The sequence below is a fragment of the Lynx rufus genome, unplaced genomic scaffold (genome assembly GCF_022079265.1).
Source record: "Lynx rufus isolate CCGP_SWC_20201006 ecotype Redwood Valley unplaced genomic scaffold, mLynRuf1.p SCAF_1, whole genome shotgun sequence".
NCBI lineage: Eukaryota > Metazoa > Chordata > Mammalia > Carnivora > Felidae > Lynx > Lynx rufus.
Genome location: NW_025814823.1, coordinates 109,153,696 through 109,173,090, shown reverse-complemented (window position 1 = coordinate 109,173,090; position 19,395 = coordinate 109,153,696). Strand labels below are relative to the sequence as shown.

The window sequence follows — 19,395 nt, the reverse complement described above, 5'->3', positions numbered from 1 at the left end:
CCCCACCACCCGGTAATCAACCGCCAGGTCTGGAGAAGGGGTTGTGTTTACCCTGGGCTTTGGAGATTGGAGCTGCGTGAAGGGTGGGGTCCTAGGCCCTCCTCCTTTCTCTCCCTCCTTCTCTGCCTCCTCGCCCCCCCTCCCCAGTCCCTCTCCTGACTCTCACAGGCCCTCCCCCAACACTCTCTAGGCGCGCCCCCTAGTGGGGAGAGAGGTGAAGGAGAAAGAAAAAGGGGTCGAGGAAAGAATAGTGGGCAGGGGGAGGGAGAGACACATGAGAACGCCGAGAACGCGGAAGGTCAGGGGGCAGTTACCGCCATCAGCAGTCCCAGGGATTTCTGCCCCCCCCCCCACTTCAGCAATCCCACCTGCAGCTACTAGGGGCTGCCCTCTCTCTGCTGGTGGCCAGAGGAGACCTTTCCCGTCTGTGCTTACTTTTGCCATACCTCTGCATACACGATTCCTCTCTGTATAGTCCTCAGTTGACACCTTCTCTGACTCCACCCAGATCAGACCCCTTGGTGTGACATCAGTCATAGCACCCCAGATCGCACCTCCCTACTAATATAACTGCCCCTTGTGATTTATGTCTGCCAGCCATCTAGGCTGTGGCCTCCTTGAAGACAGCACAGCACCTGTCTTGCTCACCAAGTACCTAGGACATAGAGGCCACACTCGGGAGTCATGGCCTGTGCTAGAGGGAGGCAGGCCAGGGCACGGACATGTTCAAGGCCGAGCTGACGGAGTTTATTAGAGAGGCAGGGGCAAACATATTTACACGGGCCGAGTGGGGGCATTAAAAGCAGAAGCAGAGACTGGAAGTTCCGGGAGCAGCTCAGACGAGTTCCACCTTGGCATTGGGGTATACCGCCACTACATCGTAGCCCTCCGGCGGCTTGACGCGAGCCTTGGCGTGGCTCTCACAGTAGAGCCGCTCGTCCAGAAAGAAGTAACCGCGCTGCTTAAGGTTCAGGCCGCAGTCGCTGCACATGAAGCACTCCGGGTGGTAAAGCTTGTCCCGAGCCTTGACGATGGTGCCCCTGATGGGGAGACGGGGAGAGAGGGCTGCTTCTGGCGACTGATAGACGCATTCGTGAGCGCTCCCATCCGGGGCCTCAGGGCCTCGGGCGGGGCCAAGGGAGTACCCGGGTCAGGGTGGGGAAAGCAGGGTGTGTACTCACACGATGCCATGGCCACAGCGTGTGCATTCGGGCAGTCCTTGCAGGCCACTCAGCGGAGTGCCCAGCTTGCTGGCGGTGGGCTTGAGGTTGCGGGGGCCTCCAGGCCCGGGCCGCTCCCCTGAAAGCCGGAGCGCAAGTGGCATGAGCCAGGTGCAGAGGTGAGAAAAGGGAATAACTTCAGTTCTACGCGGTGTGGGTTGGGCCCTGCTTCAGGGACCACCAGCACTGCGACTGGGGACGAGGTTTGGAGGGCATGCGACCAGGGACTGCGACAAGGGTGGAGTGAGAATCAGCACTCACAGTTGCATTGAGCGGTGTGGGAACGCTGGGAGGAGACAAGGCAGGGGCAGATGGCTGGGAGGCAGGGCATGGGGACGCAAAGAGAGGGGGCGGAGCAATTCAAGGCAACTGAGGGAGTGGGAAGGCAGGTGGGGCAAGTTGGCAGGAGTCTTACCGCCCTCCCCAGCCTCTAGCATGCCCTGCAAGTAGCGGAAGGAGCCTGACTGCTTGGGCTCTGCAGTCAAGGGCTCAGCCGGCTCCCGAAGCATCCTGTACACCTCGGAGCCCAGGTCCACTCCGCAGTCTCGGCTCCGCGGGAGGCCTCTGGCTGGGTCAGTGCTGCGTGAAAAAGATGCACCAAGGGACAGGGTTGTGGTACCAACCTTCCCCTCTGCCAGCTCAGGGGTCTGGTGAGGTTTCATGGATCAGAGTGAAACCAGCTGAGACCCAGAGATCAAGTGTCAGGGGTCAAGATGAGATTTGAGGGATCAGGGATTAAGATGGGATCTGGGTGTGGCTTCAAAGGCCATCTCTCTGTACTACCTGTGAAGTGGAGACACATGCAGGGTGCTCATTTGAGTCATTAAGGTAGCCTCACTGTTGCTGCCATTGTGATGCAATGGGAGGTGAGATGGCTGCCCATAAGGAGGTCCCAGGCCTGGCCTGCCATCTTCTAGCCCAATCCCAGTGGCTGAGGGCCGCCTGCTGGTCGCCGGACTGCCATCCTACAAGAGAGAGGGGCCTAAGCATTGAGAAACCCTCTGGGGTAGGGTCTCTGGCCATTACGTACACATCCCACCCTTACCCTGTTATGCCAGGCCTTCCTAGATGTTGGCTGGTTACCCTGGCTCTGGCATCTCTGGGCTGTGGTGCCTGGACAGGGAAGGGCTGAAACTTGGGACTGGTTCAACCCCAGCAGAAGTGAGAAATGACCATGGAAAGGCAGACACAAAAATCTGAGTGCCTTTAGATTCAACCTTGGCACATGAACTGTGTGGTGGTTCTCACCACCAGTGCCCGTAAGGGATAGTGTTGGGGCAGGACCATTCCAAGAAGCCTTTTAAGGCCATTGTGACTGGAGCGAAGTGTGTGGTTTCCTTGCAGAGATGGTTCTGGTGCCAAGCCTTCTTACCTGCCAGAACTGTGCTGGGTACTGTATGGGCCCATAGTCGTGAACGTGAAAAACAAACTCCTGTCCTGCAGCCAGGAAGAGTCATCAATCATTGTGTGCCCAAAGCACACAGTGAGAGTGGGAGCAGACTGAGGCTCAAGGGTGTCATTGTGAGGTCAGCCCCCTTTAGGTCTGTACCTTTGCTTCCATTTCATGTTTCCTAGCACAATATGGGTGGCTTTCTATAGGCAGAGCAGATGAGGGGCAGAGGCTGGGTCAGGGCTTAAGGATCCCCACCCCATCACCCCATGGCCAGCCTGGTGCCCTTGGCTGAAACATTTCAGGGAATGCCTTGAAAATGCCTCCTCAGCTCATGAGAAAAGGGCAGTATCTTCATAGGTGTGGATCTGAATGGGGACTGGGGATCTTTGTCCCTGAAGAGTCCAGGGCCATCTGCCCCTAGCTTGCAGGCACATATAGGTATGCACACTCTCACAAGGACTTTTACAGGCAAACACATGCACGAAGACAACACACAAGTGCCAGCCAGTCCACCAACATACACCTAATCACACATACACAGTCTCACATTCTCAGAGCCAGGGCTGGTCACCCTGGGGATGGCTATAGTAGCCTCCATGGCTGGGATGAGATTGGTGGCCAGAGCAGCCTGACTTTAAGATAAGGAACAAGAGTCCAGGCTATGAAGGTGGGTCTCAGCCTCAGCCTGGGAGATGACATGTAAATTTCTCCTTTGCTCTACAGTGGGGATGGAGAGACTAGATGGTGTGGACAAGATGTTTGTTCTAGGGGGAAAGAGCCCATGCCAGGCAGCCTCCACCACTGGGGCACAGTGGAGCCTGCAGAGCTTTATCTGGACTGCCCCTGCTTTTTCTGCAGCCTCTGACCTGGGCGGGAGCCTGGGGAATGGGTGGACCAGTCACTGAGTGGGCGTGGTACCCCCATTTCCCCCACCCCAACAGTCAAAGGGGAGGGTCTCACTGCCCAGGTGGGCCCCCATCAATGAGGCAAACAGCAGTAGGAAAGCCCTTATCCCCACTGGGCTGAACAAAAGCCCCTGAGAAACCTGAGCACTTTTGCACATGTGTCTGAAGGGCAGACAGGCAGGCAAGGCTGGCCTGGCCTATAATGGGGACCAGATGGGCCATGGGCTGTGGGGGCAGGGCTGAGCTTGGTATGGAGGAGGCTTCAACAGGAAGGGGAGTCAGAAGGTCTTGGAGGAAGGAGGCCCTCACTCACCCAGCAGGGTGTGGGAGTCCATGCAGGGTCATCAGAGCCACTGCCCCTCCCACGGCCTCCCGTGCAGCTGCCTCTCTAGGTATGAACTCAGTGGTTAGGATACACATGGTGACCTCAGTCTTTGTTTGAGTCCCAGCTCTATTACCTCTCTGAATCTATTTCTTCATCTGTGAAATGGGGAATGTAATGGTATCTATATCATAAATTCCTTGGGATAAAATGAGACAGTTGCATACAAAGCACTTCATATACTGCCTGGCACACAGCAAATGCTTGTTGGACGAAGGGCTATCACGGGCATTCCTGAGCTCCTCTTCCTATTCCTGGTTTCCCCCCTCTCTGCGCTGGTGCACTTGGTACCATGTGCTCCTTCTCTCTGAGTATCCGTCAGCTGTTGATTTGGTTCTTGAAGCCTCAGTGGGATAATCAGCAGATTGGGAGTAACTGCCTGCTTTCTCATCAGCTCCCACATGAGTGTGGTCAGAATCTGGGACACTCAGCTTGGATGGAAGTGGGTACTGAATCCAGATGAGCAGGTAGAACTTCCTAGAGGCCAAACTCCAGCTCTCTGCTGGTCTGGGAAGAACAGGCTGGTGTGCTAGGGCTGCCTGCTCTACCTGGCTTGCCTTAACCCATCACCAGGTTCTCAGCTTAAATGGCATCCTCTCTGGGAAAGCTTCCGTTATCATAATCCTTTCTCAGCCCTGGGCTGGACCACATGCCTCCTGTGTTCCCATGTAAGGCCTGAAGGAAGAACGGTCTCTCTCCTATAACCCTGCATGACCTACATGACCTATTTGCACTCGGGGGTGCGTGCCAGGGTACCTTGTGCTGGTCTCAGGGCCAATGGTGGTTTTCTCCTCCTCTGATGGCTCTAGCTGGGCCCACCCGCTCCCCACTGCAGGCGGAGGATGGGAGCACTTTGGGGACAATGAGCCCTGTGTCTGTGTTCCTGAGGACATAGCCCTGTGGGGGCTGGATGGGGGTGTTTCTGTTGCCACCCACGGAGCTCATGACTTTTAAGTACAAGGGGCGGGCAGCAGCTGAGGGGCAGCCCTGTTGCTTGTAGAAAATTCCTCTGACTCCAGCCTGAGCCACTGGCAGCCTAGTCCTCAAGGAGGTCAGAAAGGGAAAGTGTGGGGGCAGGGCAGCTGCTCTTTGGCCCCCAAGCCCACCTGCCCTGAGCCTCTCCTGAAGGACTGAACAGAGCTGAGCTTCAAATTCCAAAATTCAGACCCTCTTGTTCTATCCATCCTGCACTCACATGTGAAAGCTGGGCCTCACATATATGCCAGGGGCCTACACTGTGCTGCTGCCTTCCCCCTGGTCCATGTCAAGTCTGGTCAATTTGTCAACCCCTGCCTTCCCCTGGCACCTCCCCTGAGGTCCAAGGGACTACCAGGGCAAGCTTCAGACACACAGTGTGGCCATAAATCTCTGCAGGAACAGCTGAGGTCCTGGAGAAAGGAAACCGAGAGAGTCTCTGTGGTTCTGCCTTATCACCTCATCCCTTGCCTCTGCACTCCCACCTAGGAGCTTTCTTTTTTCTGAACCTATGATGCACAATCTCACTTCTGGGCCTTTGTGCTTCCTCATACACCTCCTTTCTCCATGCCCCTTTGCCGGACTTATTCTTCCTAGTCTTTCAGGTCTTGGCTTGGATAGCCCCTCCTCCAGGGAGCCCTCTCTGAACCCTTGGGTGACTAATGTGCCTACTTTGGACTCCTTTGGCCCTGGCTTCTGCCATCCCAGAATTGCTAAATGCCTCTCCATTTTCAGAATGGGCACTCCCTGGAATGTAGTAAGCATCTGGCCTCAGAGATTCCAGCAAAAGCAAGGTAGGAAACAAATATCAGAGCAAGATGAGGACTGGGATACGTGGTGAGGGAGAGGCCATAGCGGATCCTTTCTTCTATATAGTGAAGCCTCTGTGGCGAGAAAGTAGAATAAGCAGGCCCAGGAGGCCATAGCCCCAGATGCTGAGTCCCACAGCTCTGGCACCATCAAAGACTAGTCCTGCTCCACCTGGTCCAAACTCTGTGGCCCAGAGATGTTGAGCTGGCTCTGGATACCTCAGCCCTGTCCACTTGGCTACCCCTCAAGCCCATGGCAAAACAAGCCCTAGAGCAGCTTCTCCTTGCCCCCCTCCTCCACTTGAGGACAGTATCATAGCTATGAGTCCTGTTATATGCAGCGAGGCGACTGAGCAGACTGAGGTCTGCTAGGTGCAATCACAGGCCGGCCAGGGGAAAACTGTAGTCTTAGATAGGGCAAGGAAGTGCCTTATATTCTAAAGTCAGTCTTCAGGCCTGAGTTTGGCTCTAGCCAGGCATCCAAGGCTAAGATGGGACAGAAGAGAACCTAAATAGTCTGAAGTTACTCCATGGCTCAACGTTTCCCCCCACCCCGGCCCCAAGCCTGGTGACTTCCTCTTGGTCTGGCATCACTAGGCACCAGAGTGAAGCCCAGCTGAGTGAGTAGTAGGCTTGAGCCAAGGCCTGGCCCCGTTCCTGCCCATTAGAGGTCCCTTTGTCTCAGAATCTAGGACTGCCTAGAGTACAGACAGAGCCCCCAGCAGATGTCCATCACTTGGGGAGCACAGGATGGGGTACAGACATGGCCTAGAGAAGTCTGCTGCTTCAGGCTCTGGCCTGGACATATGAAAGCCATGGTGAAGACATCTAGTGCAGTTTAACCCATGGACCAGGCCTGGCCCCTCTGCCCTGGGCTCACTCTGAACCAGGCCAGGCCAGGTGGTGTCCATACATACCTGGGCCTCAGGGTCAATGTGGATCCTCTGTGCCTGAGCCTTGTCCTCTGGGGTACTGGGCCAGCTCCTGCCTTCAGGCCTGTAGCAGAAATTAGAATGGTCAGGTATGTTTGCTTAGTGTGCCTAATATGACTGGGACCAGGTCCAAGAGGGGCTGGGCTCTGGACCCAGAGCCCCCCAGGACCAGGCCTGGCATCGGGCACGGCAAAGGACACCACTGTAGCACTTGCCCCTGCACCAGAATGGTGGCCATTACGGCAGGAGATAGAGCTCCAGGTCAGCCACCACCTAGGGTGGGGCTGTGTGTTCCTTCCCCACCAGCTGCTCCATGCCTTTCTGGTCTCATTCCCAGGGAGGATGCAACAGAAGCCCTGAAGCTTCCCCACTTTTTTCACCCTCTCTGTGGCCCCAGCGTAAAGAGGGCGAGCTCATAGCAGGGCGAGCCAGGCCTCACACATTGATTAGCTAGGAGCCCATTTACTTATCCTCTTCCATCCAGAGCCTCTGGCCTGGCCTGGAGGTCAGGCATCCATGGGCTCTGGGGGAGGTGAAATAAAGGCTTTGAGGGGTGCGCCTCCCCTCCTGCTGCAGGCAGAGTCATCACCAGTGTCTGCCCAGCCCAGATGGGAAACAGGCCATTAGGAAATTCCTGCTTCACCATAGAAACCAAAAGCCAAACACCACTCAGGAGGGAGAAAAACATCATAAACCTGCCATAAGCAGGGCAGGCGGGGCAGGCAAGGCTGAGAAGCTATGGGCCTGGGGCCCAGTCCTGCCACTCAGTAGCCCTGCGAGGAGGCAGCTCAGGAGGGTGCCTGGACCCCAGACTGACAGGTGGGTGTGAAATGAGGCAGGTTACACCAGTAATGTCCCCTCTCATCTCAAAAGGCATCTGGGTGCCTTCCAAGGTGTCACCACTGGGCCAGCAACTCAACTCTCTCTCTGTCCACCACCCAGTGAAGGATTTTAACTGTCTACACCTGTAGACCACACTTACTCTATATTTCCTCACCTTTGCCCATTCCTCAATCCCCTGCAGACTAGCCTTTCTCCCCCACAGCCTTTTGCAGCCCTGTGGAACCAAAGCTCTGCTGCCCCGAGGCAACACCATCCCCACTGGGATCTGGCCCCAGCCCTCTCAGCTTGGCTCCCAAGTGACTGCCCTAACCCACAGCTCTACCTATGGCCTCCACCCACTCAGAGCTCTTCTGGGATGAATCTAGGACATCTCATGTGGCTATATGGCCTATACTTCCCTGAGGTTCTGCCCAGAAGAGATGTTCAATCCTGAGGTCCAAAGGTCAGAGTGCACAAAGTACCCAGAGCCAAGAGTGTGGCCCAAGGCATCATATCAGAATGAAGAGCTTATTCAATCTCCATTCCCAGGCCTTCATGTCCAGCTGGACAGGTGGCACCATCTACCATCTCTAAGCAAATGATAGCCCAAGTGTGGGCCATGCAAATGCATCTTGTAACATACATAATGGGCAACACAGACCCCACCAGAAGCCCAAGGTTGGAACTGATGCCAGGAAGGTCTGGGCCTACAGAACATGTCCAGAAAGTGTGAGTTAGCTTGGATTGTTGGGATAACTGGTTCTGAGTTCTAGACAAAATAAGCATAGCAGGAAAACTGGCCCTTTCTTTCACTTTGCATCCTGTGGAGAAGTCTGTGGAGGATTAGAGCCCTCTGTACACAAGAGGATAGGTGGTCTGGGCAGAGCTCTGGGGGGTAGGGGCACAGAATAGCTCCTTCCAGCTAGCTGACCTGGTGGATCCTCCACAGAACCCACATTGAGGGGGTCTTTGGGGCATAGGTCCTGGCATAGCAAACAGGCTACAGAGCAGGTTCAGAGGCTTACAGGTGAGATGGTGCCCAGGAAAAGAAATTCTGACCCAAAGGGTCATGGTGGCCTTTGTGATCGCCCAGACTCTGCATGTGTGAGAAGTGGAGATGGGAGCTGGAGGACAGCACCCCAGATTTTCACCCTGAGCAGACCCGGTGTGTCATAAGCATTCAATCCCCAAATCACAAGACGGTCCCATTTTGGAGTTAAGGAAGCGGAGAACTTTAAGATTAAGTGATTTAAGATTAAATCACTTGCTGGAGGACCACACAGTTCTCAAGTGCAGAGCTGGGGTTTGACCCCAGATCTGTGATAGTAGAGAATGTGCTCTCACCTGCTCCATGGCCAGGCAGCATTTGGAGGCAAGGTAGAACAGATCAGGGGGCCCCTGGCTCCACACATGCTTGGCTTGGAACAAATGAGCAGGGATGAAAGGAAGGAAGGAAGGAAGGAAGAAAGGGGGACCTCCACCCTGCCCCCATGCTGCTGCCCTCCCCTGACATCATTCCCTCTGGGAACCTCCTTACTCAGGCCCCCTATAAGCCGCTGCTGCCTCCCTCACCCCACTACTACCAGGGCTTCCCTTGTTTAGCCATGTAAAATCAAGGCCGGAGGTGAGTCAGGGCCCAGGAAACCAGCCAAGTGGGGCGACCACAGAGGCTACTCGTGGGCAGAGCAGTGCTGATGTTTTCCCCAGCCAGACTGTACCTCAGTCTGGGAGAGGGTGATGAATGTGGTCCTTCTTTAGGGAGAAGGAAACCCAGGTTCACAAAGGTCATCTGGTGTACTTAAGACCCCAAAGAGTCTGGATGAGAACCAGCTCTGCTGAAATTTCAGGCCAGGGGCTCCTTACTTTGGACCAGGTGGAGGGTACAAGGCCTTGGACTTGCAATCAGCTCCAAGAGCACAGTCAGGGGTCCTGACCCCAACCTGGACCCAGACACAAATGGATACTATCTCAGAAGCCTTCCTAACATGTTTAATGGCTCTCAGCCCTACCAGCGCTAAGGCATAGTTAGCCGTGTTGTGGTTTGGGGAGGTTTGGCCGACACACATCCACAGGGGGTCATGGAAAGTCCCTGTTAGCAGTGAACGTGGCAGAGCTGAACAGTTATGTCTGACTTCTCTGAATCCAAGCAAGACAGAGGGCAGGGAGATCCCACTCAGCCAGGACCTGGCCAACTACCTTTAGAGCTGAACAAAGACCCAGGGCCTGAGTAAGGCTGTGAACACCCCAGGTGGACTTTGCATCCTAGACCATTTATAGGGTACAGATGGGGCTTGGCGATCCCCAATCCTCCCTTCATGTAGGCTGGATGGCATTACATAGTCTACAATATCCGGATTTAACTGGGGCAGAGGCACGGGCCATAGTGGGGACAGCTGAGGGTAGCCACAGGGTGGTAGGAGTGGTTAGCAGCCACTCCTAGGAGTGAGAGACCTGAGGACAAATTTTGCTTCCTCACTCCCTTGCTGTGTGACTTTAGACACCCTCTAACCTTTCTGAGATTCAGCTATCTCATCTGTAATACAAAGACTATACTAGGTTTTACCTTATCAAGCAGGTTTGAAGGTTAAATGAGGTGTTGGACAAGAAACCACTTTGAAATGGTCATCAAGCAGATCACTCGGGTGGAGAGAAGACTGAAATCATCCCCCTCCCCAGAAGCCACCCAAGGTCTTATTTCATACTTGATTTGGGCTGCCTATCTCCTTCCCATAAGTCCCTCCATACACTTCCAGCCCTGAGCTAATAGGGAGCTTCTTCCCTTCTTAAGCCACTCCCGTCTCCAAACAGTGCCTGGCAGGCCCCCAGGAAAGCACTACTTCCGAGGACCAGGGTGCCATGAGCTGAGGCAGAGAGACTGTGTGAGGTTCAGCTCTCCCATGACACTGGCCATTTTTAACTTACCCTCCCCTTAAATCCCACCCCCCATCATCCTGGCCCAGCCTGCCCTGTGCATACCTGCTCACGGAGAGCGTGAGATGGTCATGGCAGCCCTTGATGCGGTTCTGCGCCTCCAGGTGTGTCATGAGCTCTGTGCTTTCACCATTGATGGCCTGGATCAGGTCTCCAGGGCACAGGGCGGCCAATGCAGCCTTGCTTCCAGCATGGACCTGTAGGTGGACAAGCCAGATCACTGGGAATTGGTCATCGTGTGGCCTTGCTGCAGTCTCTGCTCTAGAACCCTTCCAACCTCAGAACCTGGGCTATGTGGCCCTCCTGCCAACATGACCTGTGGGTAGGCAAGTCAAGACACTGGTTAAGTTCCCATGTGGTCTGGCTGCAGCCTCTGCTCTAAACACTCCTAATTCTAGCACCTGAAGGACTGGTGGGGTGTGAGTGCATAAAAGAGGGGCACATAAGTGAAGGCATATAGGACTAGTACAGTAGGATGTCACTCTTGTAGCCTGCATATGTGCCCAAGGACATACAAAGGACACACAGGAACACATGTGCTCCCAGATACATATAAAGCATGGACGTGTCACAAATACCCTACATAGACAGTGCCCTACCCAGAGAGACTGCACAGAAGCCCCTTGACCTGATATTTCCTAGTGACCTTGTCTCCCTACTTGTTTCCTCTCATCCCTACCTCCCACATTCACTTCTACCTACCCATACTCTGTCCAGGCCAGTTGAATATCCAGGCTACTTACAGCTCCAGATAGTTCTCACCTCCATGCTTCTGCAAATGCTGTTCTCTCCACCTGGAACACTCTTTCCTTTGACCTCAAACCATAATTATCAGCTTACACCTCCTCACCTTCAGGTCTTAGCAGAGAGGCCATTTCCTCTGGGAGCTGGTTCTCTGGACTCTCACAGTACTCTGTGCACCCCCTTTACCATTTTCCTCCCCTAAGTGCCTCATTCTGGGTCTGTGTCACCACCTTTCTAGTCAAGTTCAAGGCCATCTACTTCCAGCTGCCAGTCTGCACTCCTGAGTCACAATTTCACCTCTACTTCCTCTGCAGGATAGACACTCAGGCCACTCCAATGCCAGTATTGACTCCAGTCAAATGGTGTCCATATATGGAAACTCTTACAATACTGGTCCCCTCATGAGAGCCATATGAGGTTGGGGAAAGGCTCACAGGGAGGCCTGAGTAAGGAGTCCAGGGGAATTCAGGCAACAGGGAACCCTTCGCCCTATCCTTGGTTCCACCACAGCCTTTGGAAATAGACTTTAGCCACCCTCATTTTTTTTAATTTAGTTAAAAATTTTTAATGAATCTCTATGCCCAACATGGAGCTTGAACTGACAACCCCAAGATTAAGAGTCACATGCTCACTGGAGCACCTGTGTGGCTAGGTCGGTTGAGTGTCTGACTTTGGCTCAGGTCATGATCTCACAGGTTGTGAGTTTGAGCCCCACATCAGGCTCGCTGCTGTCAGTGCAGAGCCCACTTAGGATCCTCTGTACCCCCCTCTCTCTTCTCTTCCCTCGCTCATGCTCTCTCTCTCTCTCTCAAAAAGAAATAAACGTTAAAAAAAAAAAAGAGTCACATGCTCACCAAGTGAGGGGCCCTGTAGGCACCCTCATTCTTACTCAGCCTCTCCAGTGGTGCCCAGTTCTCGAGAGCCGCCAGTGACCCTGTTCCTATTGCTGGGGTTGGGCGCTCCTGGAAGCCAAGCTAGGCTCAGCTTATCCAGCTTTCAGCAGTGTGTGGACAAAGCTGAGGTGGTAGCAGCTTCTTGGCTGGAGTCCTGATGTGGGGAGTGCCTAAGCTGACCTGCCCTGAAATATTTTTGCCCCAAGGAATATTTTTCTAGAGTATGACACCCTCAGCCAATAGACCACCATGAATGCTCATTCACAGGGCCTGGCACCTATACAAGCCTGTTCTCCTGGGGAAGCACCCACTAGGCATCATTCCACCCTCTACTCAAGGTCCTGCTCCAGGCCCCTATCCTTTATGGATACATGCTCTATGACATGGCCTGGGCTTTACCCATAACTAGTTCATGGCAAACTTTCAACCACCTGGTGAGACAGAGGCTGTTCTCATCCCTACAGATGAAGTAAGGGAGACTTGGGGGAAGGGACACCTTGCCCCAGTCCCCAATGCTGGAGAGAAGTATTCTTCTTCAGGGGGGTGGCTAGCTGCAGGATGACTCAGCCAGCACAAGGGGTGCATTCAGGCCCCTGTGGGTGGAGGAAGTTCTTGAAAGCAGGGGTGGCTGGGTCTCAGCCAACTCCATTAGCTCGGGGATTTCTGGTCAGAGAGGGCATGAGGCCAGGAAACCATGACTCTCCCAACTGCCTTTATATGCATTGTCTCATTAATCCTCAAGGAAAGCCCATTTCTTAGATGAGGAAACTGAGGTCCAGAGAAGTGCAGGACACTCAACTGATAAATGGCGGAGTTAGGGCTTCATTCCAAGCCAACTGGTTCCAAGTCTTATCTACTAACCACTGTGTGATTTTCTCTTTCCGGGGAGAGACAGTGTCACAGGTAGAAAGATTGGCATGTATAACGGCTCGTCTGGGAGAGAGAGTAAAAGCAGGCTCCTGAGGTTGGAGCATCATTAGTGAGGAGACAATGGAAGAGAAGTCAGAGAAGAAGCAGGGACCAGAACTGCAGGCCTTGTAGGCCCAGGTGAGAAACTGGCATTTCTCCTGGGTGGTCTGGAACTATGGAGGGTTCTAAGCAGGGAAGTCATAGGACACAGATTAATTCAGGCCTATCCCTCTGACTGCTGAGTGCAGGATAAATAGATGCGGGGGTGTCTGGGTGGCTTAGTCAGTTAAGTGCCTGAGTTTGGCTCAGGTCATGATATCATGGTTCATGAGTTTAAGCTCCGCATCAGGCTCTCTGCTGTCAGCATGGAGCTTGCTTTGGATCCTCTGTTCCCCTCTCTCTCTGTACCTCCCCCTCTCACGTGCGCGCTCTCTCTCTCTCTCAAAACAAACAAACAGTTTAAAAAAAATAGAAGGAAGGGAGAGGGGAACAGTGACGTCAGCTGGGAGACTGGGGCATGAACCAACCCCCTCACCTGTAGTAGCTACATTTCCAGCCCCTGCTCCACTCTGCCCAGCCTAGATGCTGTGATAGGCTGGGAGTCACAGAGTCCAGTGCCATACTGTCCCATCCAGTCACAGCAAGTTCCAGACAGGTCTGGACTCCTGGCCCTGCTCTGCTCCTCTGGATACACTCACTACCTTAGCTCCTCTGAGCCTTAGTGTCCCCATCTATAATGTGAGGCCGGAGGGAGTCCTTACTTATAAGGGCTCTTGTGAGGACTACCTGAAAGAATCAAGGCAAAAAGTCCCCACAATAGGTTGGGCACATGGTGGTGCTCACTCCAGGCTCCGGTTGCTGGGGAGCTGGTACCAACACCCATTAGGGTGGGGCCTGGAATGCTATGGATGCCCAGCCAAGACCAGCAACCACTATAGTTCACAGAGGAAGAAGCCTTGGGCAGTGTTCTTGGGGGCTCCTTGAAGCTTTGTGAGCTGAGGTTGCAAGGCCCCAGCTCTGCCAGGCACCCAGCCTCCACCCTGTCTGAGTGTGGCTGTCCCCACAGGGAGGTAGGTGGGAGGAGGCCCTGGAAGCACGGAAGGAGTTGGATCTTAGCCCCCTTGGTAAGGACACTCCCACATATCATCAGTATCTGTAGACCTGCCCTTGAGGTACCTGTTGGGCAAGCTGTGGCCTGTGTTTCCTCAGCCCTGGAGATCTCCCTAGATCCCACTCAAACCCAGGCTCAGGCATCCTGGCTCCTTGGGTCTGAGCTGCTGCTACATGACTTTGGGGGACAAGGGGGGTTCTTCCTGGCAAACCCTCTCCCAGCCTGGCTACTTGCCTGCCTGCCAGGGACCTACATCCCTGTCAGCTCCAAACAAGGCCGCTGCTGCTGCTGCCACTGTGACGTGTGGAGGCCTTTCCTCCGCGGGCAGGCAGCCGCGTGGGCAACAGATGTCTCTGCTCCCTGCCGCCTGTGGCCGTCAGCCGCCGCCACTGAGCCTGTCAGCGGCCTCACGCCTAGGGTGCCTGGCCTGCTGGCTGGCCTAGCACCCCCACCAGCCCGCTTTGGCGGACACACAGCAAGACACACATGGAGACAGACACAGAGGCGCGCGCGCGCGCGCACACACACACACACACACACACACACACACAGCAGTGTGCCTCAGGGAAGTGGGAGATGAAAGGCTCCCGGATGTGTTAAAGGCCCACCTCACTCAGCCCCAGGAACCTGGTGGCCGTGGGGTAAGGGCAGATGTGGGAAGCCTCCCAGGACAGCTGGGCCTGCCTGTCACCCTGGCCCCCAGAAAAGGGATTCCACAATTCTATGCTCCACCGGGTGCCCACCCCCTCCTAGGAAGTGGAAAGAAGTCTCTGAAAGCCCAGCCAGCTTAGTCCAGCCTCCGCGGAGAGAGGTGGCAGTAAGGTGGGGGAAAGTGGTTCTCAGTTTTCCTGACACAGGCCCCCAAAGATCAGAGCAGCCTGTGTGGGGATAAGGGATGGCCCTCAAATGGGCCCAGGTCCCCTCTGCTCTTCCCTCCAGACTGAGAGCCTTCAGTGGCAGGATCTCTGTTTTGTCCTCTTTTGTCCCTTAGTCTGGGACCCCAAAGGGCAGAGTCTGACTCCCCTTTTTTAGCCCTTCAAACTAAGGGACCCCAAGGCTGGGCCAGGATCCTGTCTCGCCCGGATTGGGTACCCCTTCTTCAGGGCCTGAATCCCTTCCTCTGCTCCTCTTCCCTCCTCAAATTAGCCACCGCCCAGGATTGTGCCCCCTCTGCTTTCTCCTCTGTCCTAAGCCTGGGGTAATGCATAGCCCTGGAACCTTGAGGAACTGGGCTGAGGCTATTCTGGCCTCTGACCTTGTGTTGTCTTGTGGGCAGGGGTCTCACATCCTCACAGTAAGTCTCCCCTTTCCCTTCCCCTGGAAGCCCTGAATTCCTCCTGGTCACTTCCCCATAGGACAAGTGAGGTCATAGATGAGAGTCTGACCAAAACTAGAGTGAGGAAGTGGATGGCTCTTTCTCTTTTCATATCCAGAGAGGACCCCAGACCTCCCTGGGGTCACCCAGCTCTGCTGGCAGGGACTTTTGTTAGAAGGGGGCTCTCAGTCATTTCGCCCCCAATCCTGACTGGGTTCAGCCTAAGCAGCGTTTCTGGGCCTCTGTCGATGGGTCCAGACCCCTGGCCCACGACTGCGGTCCTTTTCTGGCCTGCAGTCACTCCCCCAAAATGAGACCAGCAGGGAGGCTGGTGTGTGAACAAGGGGGTGGGGATCCTTCAAGGGACAGGGCAGGCAGGCCCAGCGGGAGAGAGGGGGGGCGGTTGGGGCCCCACACTGCCATGCCTGGAAGCCTCTAGAGCCTGTGTGTCTCCCTGGCCATTCCTTGGCCTTCGAACTTCAGGGACGTCGGGGATCAGGGTCTCGAGTGGACCGCGAGGGCAGGGTCTCAGATGGAGGACCTTCCCGCCGCCCCGTGGCCATCAAACTCACCCGCGAGATGGTGAGGGGTGCGCTGAAGTCCCGGCCGCCTACTAGGCGGAAGCCCCAGGGTGAAGGGCCGCGCAGGGTCACGGAGTGGGGCATCGCGGGCCGGAGCCGGAGCCGGACACTGAGGAGCCGCCGCCGCCACCGCCGCCGCCGCAGCCGCCGCCTGGACGCCGCGCCCCGCCCCCGGCCCGCCCGCCCCCGTACTCCCCTCCACCCGGCCCCCGCCCCGGCTCCCCGCGCGCCCGGATTGGCCCCGCGGCCGGCCCGCCCCGCCCACTTCGGGGGGCTCTGAGGACCCGCCCCTCAACCCTGGCGCCTATAGCCCAGCACCCCCGCGGGGTTCGCGGAGACCCCGGGACTGGGGCAGCCCCGACGTCAGGGATTCTGCCCTGGCCTCGCTCTGAGGTCCGCGGACCCAGCGCGGCCGCGGAAGGTCAGGCACAGGCCCTTTGAAGTCCCTTCTACCGGGCAGCGCCCCAGGCTGAGGAGGGATGGCGGTGGGGGCCGGCCCAAATGGGGGATGGGGCCCTGACTTGCTCAGAAAACTCCTCAAGGTCCTGGCAGGCAAGGCTGCCTCCCTGTTCCTCCGTGCCAGGAGGGCTCTGAACAGCAAGCATTGATGGGCAGCCTTCGGCCTTCGGCCTGGCCAGGGACACAGACTCAGGATGACAGCAGGCGCTGCCTGTGAGTGAGAACAAGAAGGTACCCAGCCTCGTTCTGGGAGGCTAGGAAGTCTGTCTGGAAGAAGTGGGCCCTGACTTGACTCTAGAAGCAAGGTGGCCTCTTGTCCTTCTAGGCGTCTCTGCCTGCCCAGGACACTCCTTCTCCAGCTCCCCTCTTCTTCCAGGCCGTCTCCCTGGCTGCACAGCCTCTTCCCCTCCTTTGCAAGGATTTTTGTTTCCCCCGGCTTCCTAGAAAAGGAGCAGCTTAGGGTGGTGGGATAGTAGTTGCACCAATGCAGGGGAGTGATGTATTTGAGAGGCATGGAATTGTGGGTGGCCCTTCCCTTGAGGCCCCCAGTGCTGGTACTTTCTTCACTCTGAATTATTGTCCTCCAGGGATGTCCGTGAATGGCCTTTGCAGGTATCATGGCTTGGCCAGAGTACACCTACTACCCTCTGGCTCCCCTGGACACTTTGTGTTTGGCTACATCAAGGCAACACTGTTCCCTTCTCCAGGTTCTACTTTAGCCATTCTTGACAACGCTGTGTGCCCTCAAGTTTTGGTAAGGACTCCGCCCTTGGAGGCTAACAGGCTATGGGGTGAGATGTGTCCATGGGATCTCTTAAAACCCCCAAGAAGGAGGGCCACTCAAGAGGCACAAACTCAGGGTAGTCCAAGGAATGGGGGGATGCCTTTAGGGTGGAACATGGATGCCTCTCTGGGAGGTGGGGTGCTGTTGTCTGTTCAGCTGGCAGAGAAATGTCAGTGGCTCCTCCTGAAATCACTTCATTGCCTTTCAGTTTACTTCCTTTTTAGGGAAGCATATTTCTCCCTTCTAGAAGTAGTCCTCTTGAATATGACTTTCCTAGCCCTTTAACATTTGGTCACTATAATTCATCTCTGAGGGTGTCTATCACAGAGTTGAAGATGCGTGGAGGGTGGGGAGTGGCTCTTCTAGAATCTGTACATAAACTTGCCCATTTCATTGTGCAGTTTCTGGGTGAGTTCCAGAGTCCATGCCAGTTATCCCCCACAGTGGGTCTTTGATGACATCTGAGTCCCATTTCTGGCAGTGCCCTCCACAGGACACAGCCTGGGCAGACTGTGCTCCTAGAGACTGGGGACAGGCCTTTTTTTTTTTTTTTTAAGTATATTTATTTATTTTGAGAGAGAGAGCAAGCCCGAGAGAGAGGGGAGAGAGAGAGACTGCCAAGCAGCCTCCACACTGACAGTGCAGAGCCTATCACAGAGCTTGAACTCACACACTGTGAGATCATGACATGTGCTGCAGTTGGGTCAGACATTTAACTGACTGAGACACCCAGGCACCCCTAGGGGCAGACCTTCTTAAGAGCCACACTGTGGTTTCGCTCCTGAGGTACCCTGTGTCCTGAGTAGTAGGTCAGACAAGCTGCTTCCAACCCGTCCCTGATACTTCCTCTAGGAAGCCCTCAGAATTTCATTTCACTCTTAATGGTGTTGTTCCTGGGGGGTGCTGTGTTACTGAATCCCTATCATGTAGGGCACCATGTCAAGTGGCAATTATAGGGTCTGGGAGTCCTCTCCAAGGTGGAGATGGGTGGCAGCTGGATCATACCTCACCTCTGCCCTAGTGGACTTCACTTGTTCATTACACACCACCACAGGCATCTGTGTTGGGTATAACCAGAGTGTTCATTTCATGCATTCTCTATGCATTCAACAAATATGTACTGAGTGCTTTTCATATGCCATGGCCAGTGCCTGCTCAGAGCTGGGATCAAGGCATCCATGGGGGCAGGGGCTGTGTCTATCTTATTTATTCATGTTTCTCCAGCACCCAGCAGAGCACCTGGCACACAGAGTGTGTTCAAAAACATTTGCTATTAAATAGCATTATCATTGTTATAGGAACTATAATCTCAGCTCACCCCTTGGCCACTACCCAGAGAGAAGCAGGGAGGGCATGAGGGGCCAAGAAGCAGGAAGACTTCTGCCTCTGCTGCCCTGGAGTCCACACTCAGTGACGCTGTCCTTCAGGGGCTCCAAGTGGCTCAGGCATTATGCCCAGGTCCTCTGTGAACAGTCAGGTCTGTCCAAGGTCAGGAGAAACCACAATGCTTTTTCCTCAATGGGCTGGCAAGCTCCAGCAGGAGAAGAAGCCTCTGGAAGATGCCCTTGGGGCTGAGGCGAGGGGAAGGGGGAGGGAAGTTCTAGGACAAGAACAACCTCAGACTGAGGGTGAGGCCAACCTAGGGAGTGCCCAGCGTAGGAAGCAGACCTGGGTGGGGGTAGAGTGAAGGTAGTGGAGCATCCCATGAGGATACCTTCCTGTGAGGTTGCTAGAGGTTGGTCAGAAAGCTCAGACCCTGACCCGCCCCATCCTGGTCCAGTGGCCATAGGTCTCTGGATGGAGTCTTGCCCATTCAGACTCAGCTCCTCAGGCCAATGCATCTCTTCCTGAAGGCCCAGCTCCCTCTCCCCAGTCAATAGTCTAGATTCCAAGGGGATTTAAATCCCTGAACGGGCATCCCCTCTTTACCAGACACCCAGTCCACAGTACTGACCACTGCAGGGCCCCAGAGGACAGCCAAGGAAGAACCTGAGAAGCCCCCATTTTAGGGTGGCCTATTTGACCTGGCTCCAGGCCCCATAGCTTCTCGTCACCCAGAGGTCTGCTCTCCAAGAGACCTGCTAGTCAAGACCAGGACTCTGAGAGTCTGTAGGATGGAGAGAACAGCAACATGTGGCAAGTCTGGATGAGGAGGGGCTGTGCAGGCCTTCTGTAGGGCTAGGACTTGAGCCTACAGTAATAGGGAGCCTGGACAGGCCTGAGGCAGGGT

The 19,395-nt window shown here is 55.1% G+C and overlaps 1 protein-coding gene across 1 annotated transcript; it reads right to left on the bottom strand.

The window, feature by feature from the left end:
- Positions 1-737: 737 nt before the first annotated feature.
- On the bottom strand, positions 738-16,006 carry PDLIM4 (PDZ and LIM domain 4). Its single transcript, XM_047076049.1, has 7 exons — positions 15,914-16,006; positions 10,415-10,566; positions 6,602-6,680; positions 2,004-2,185; positions 1,636-1,799; positions 1,182-1,299; positions 738-1,040 (listed from the first exon to the last, which is right to left on the bottom strand). The coding sequence occupies exons 1-7, from the start codon at positions 16,004-16,006 to the stop codon at positions 836-838; spliced, it is 993 nt and encodes a 330-aa protein (XP_046932005.1). The 3' UTR covers positions 738-835.
- Positions 16,007-19,395: the final 3,389 nt, after the last annotated feature.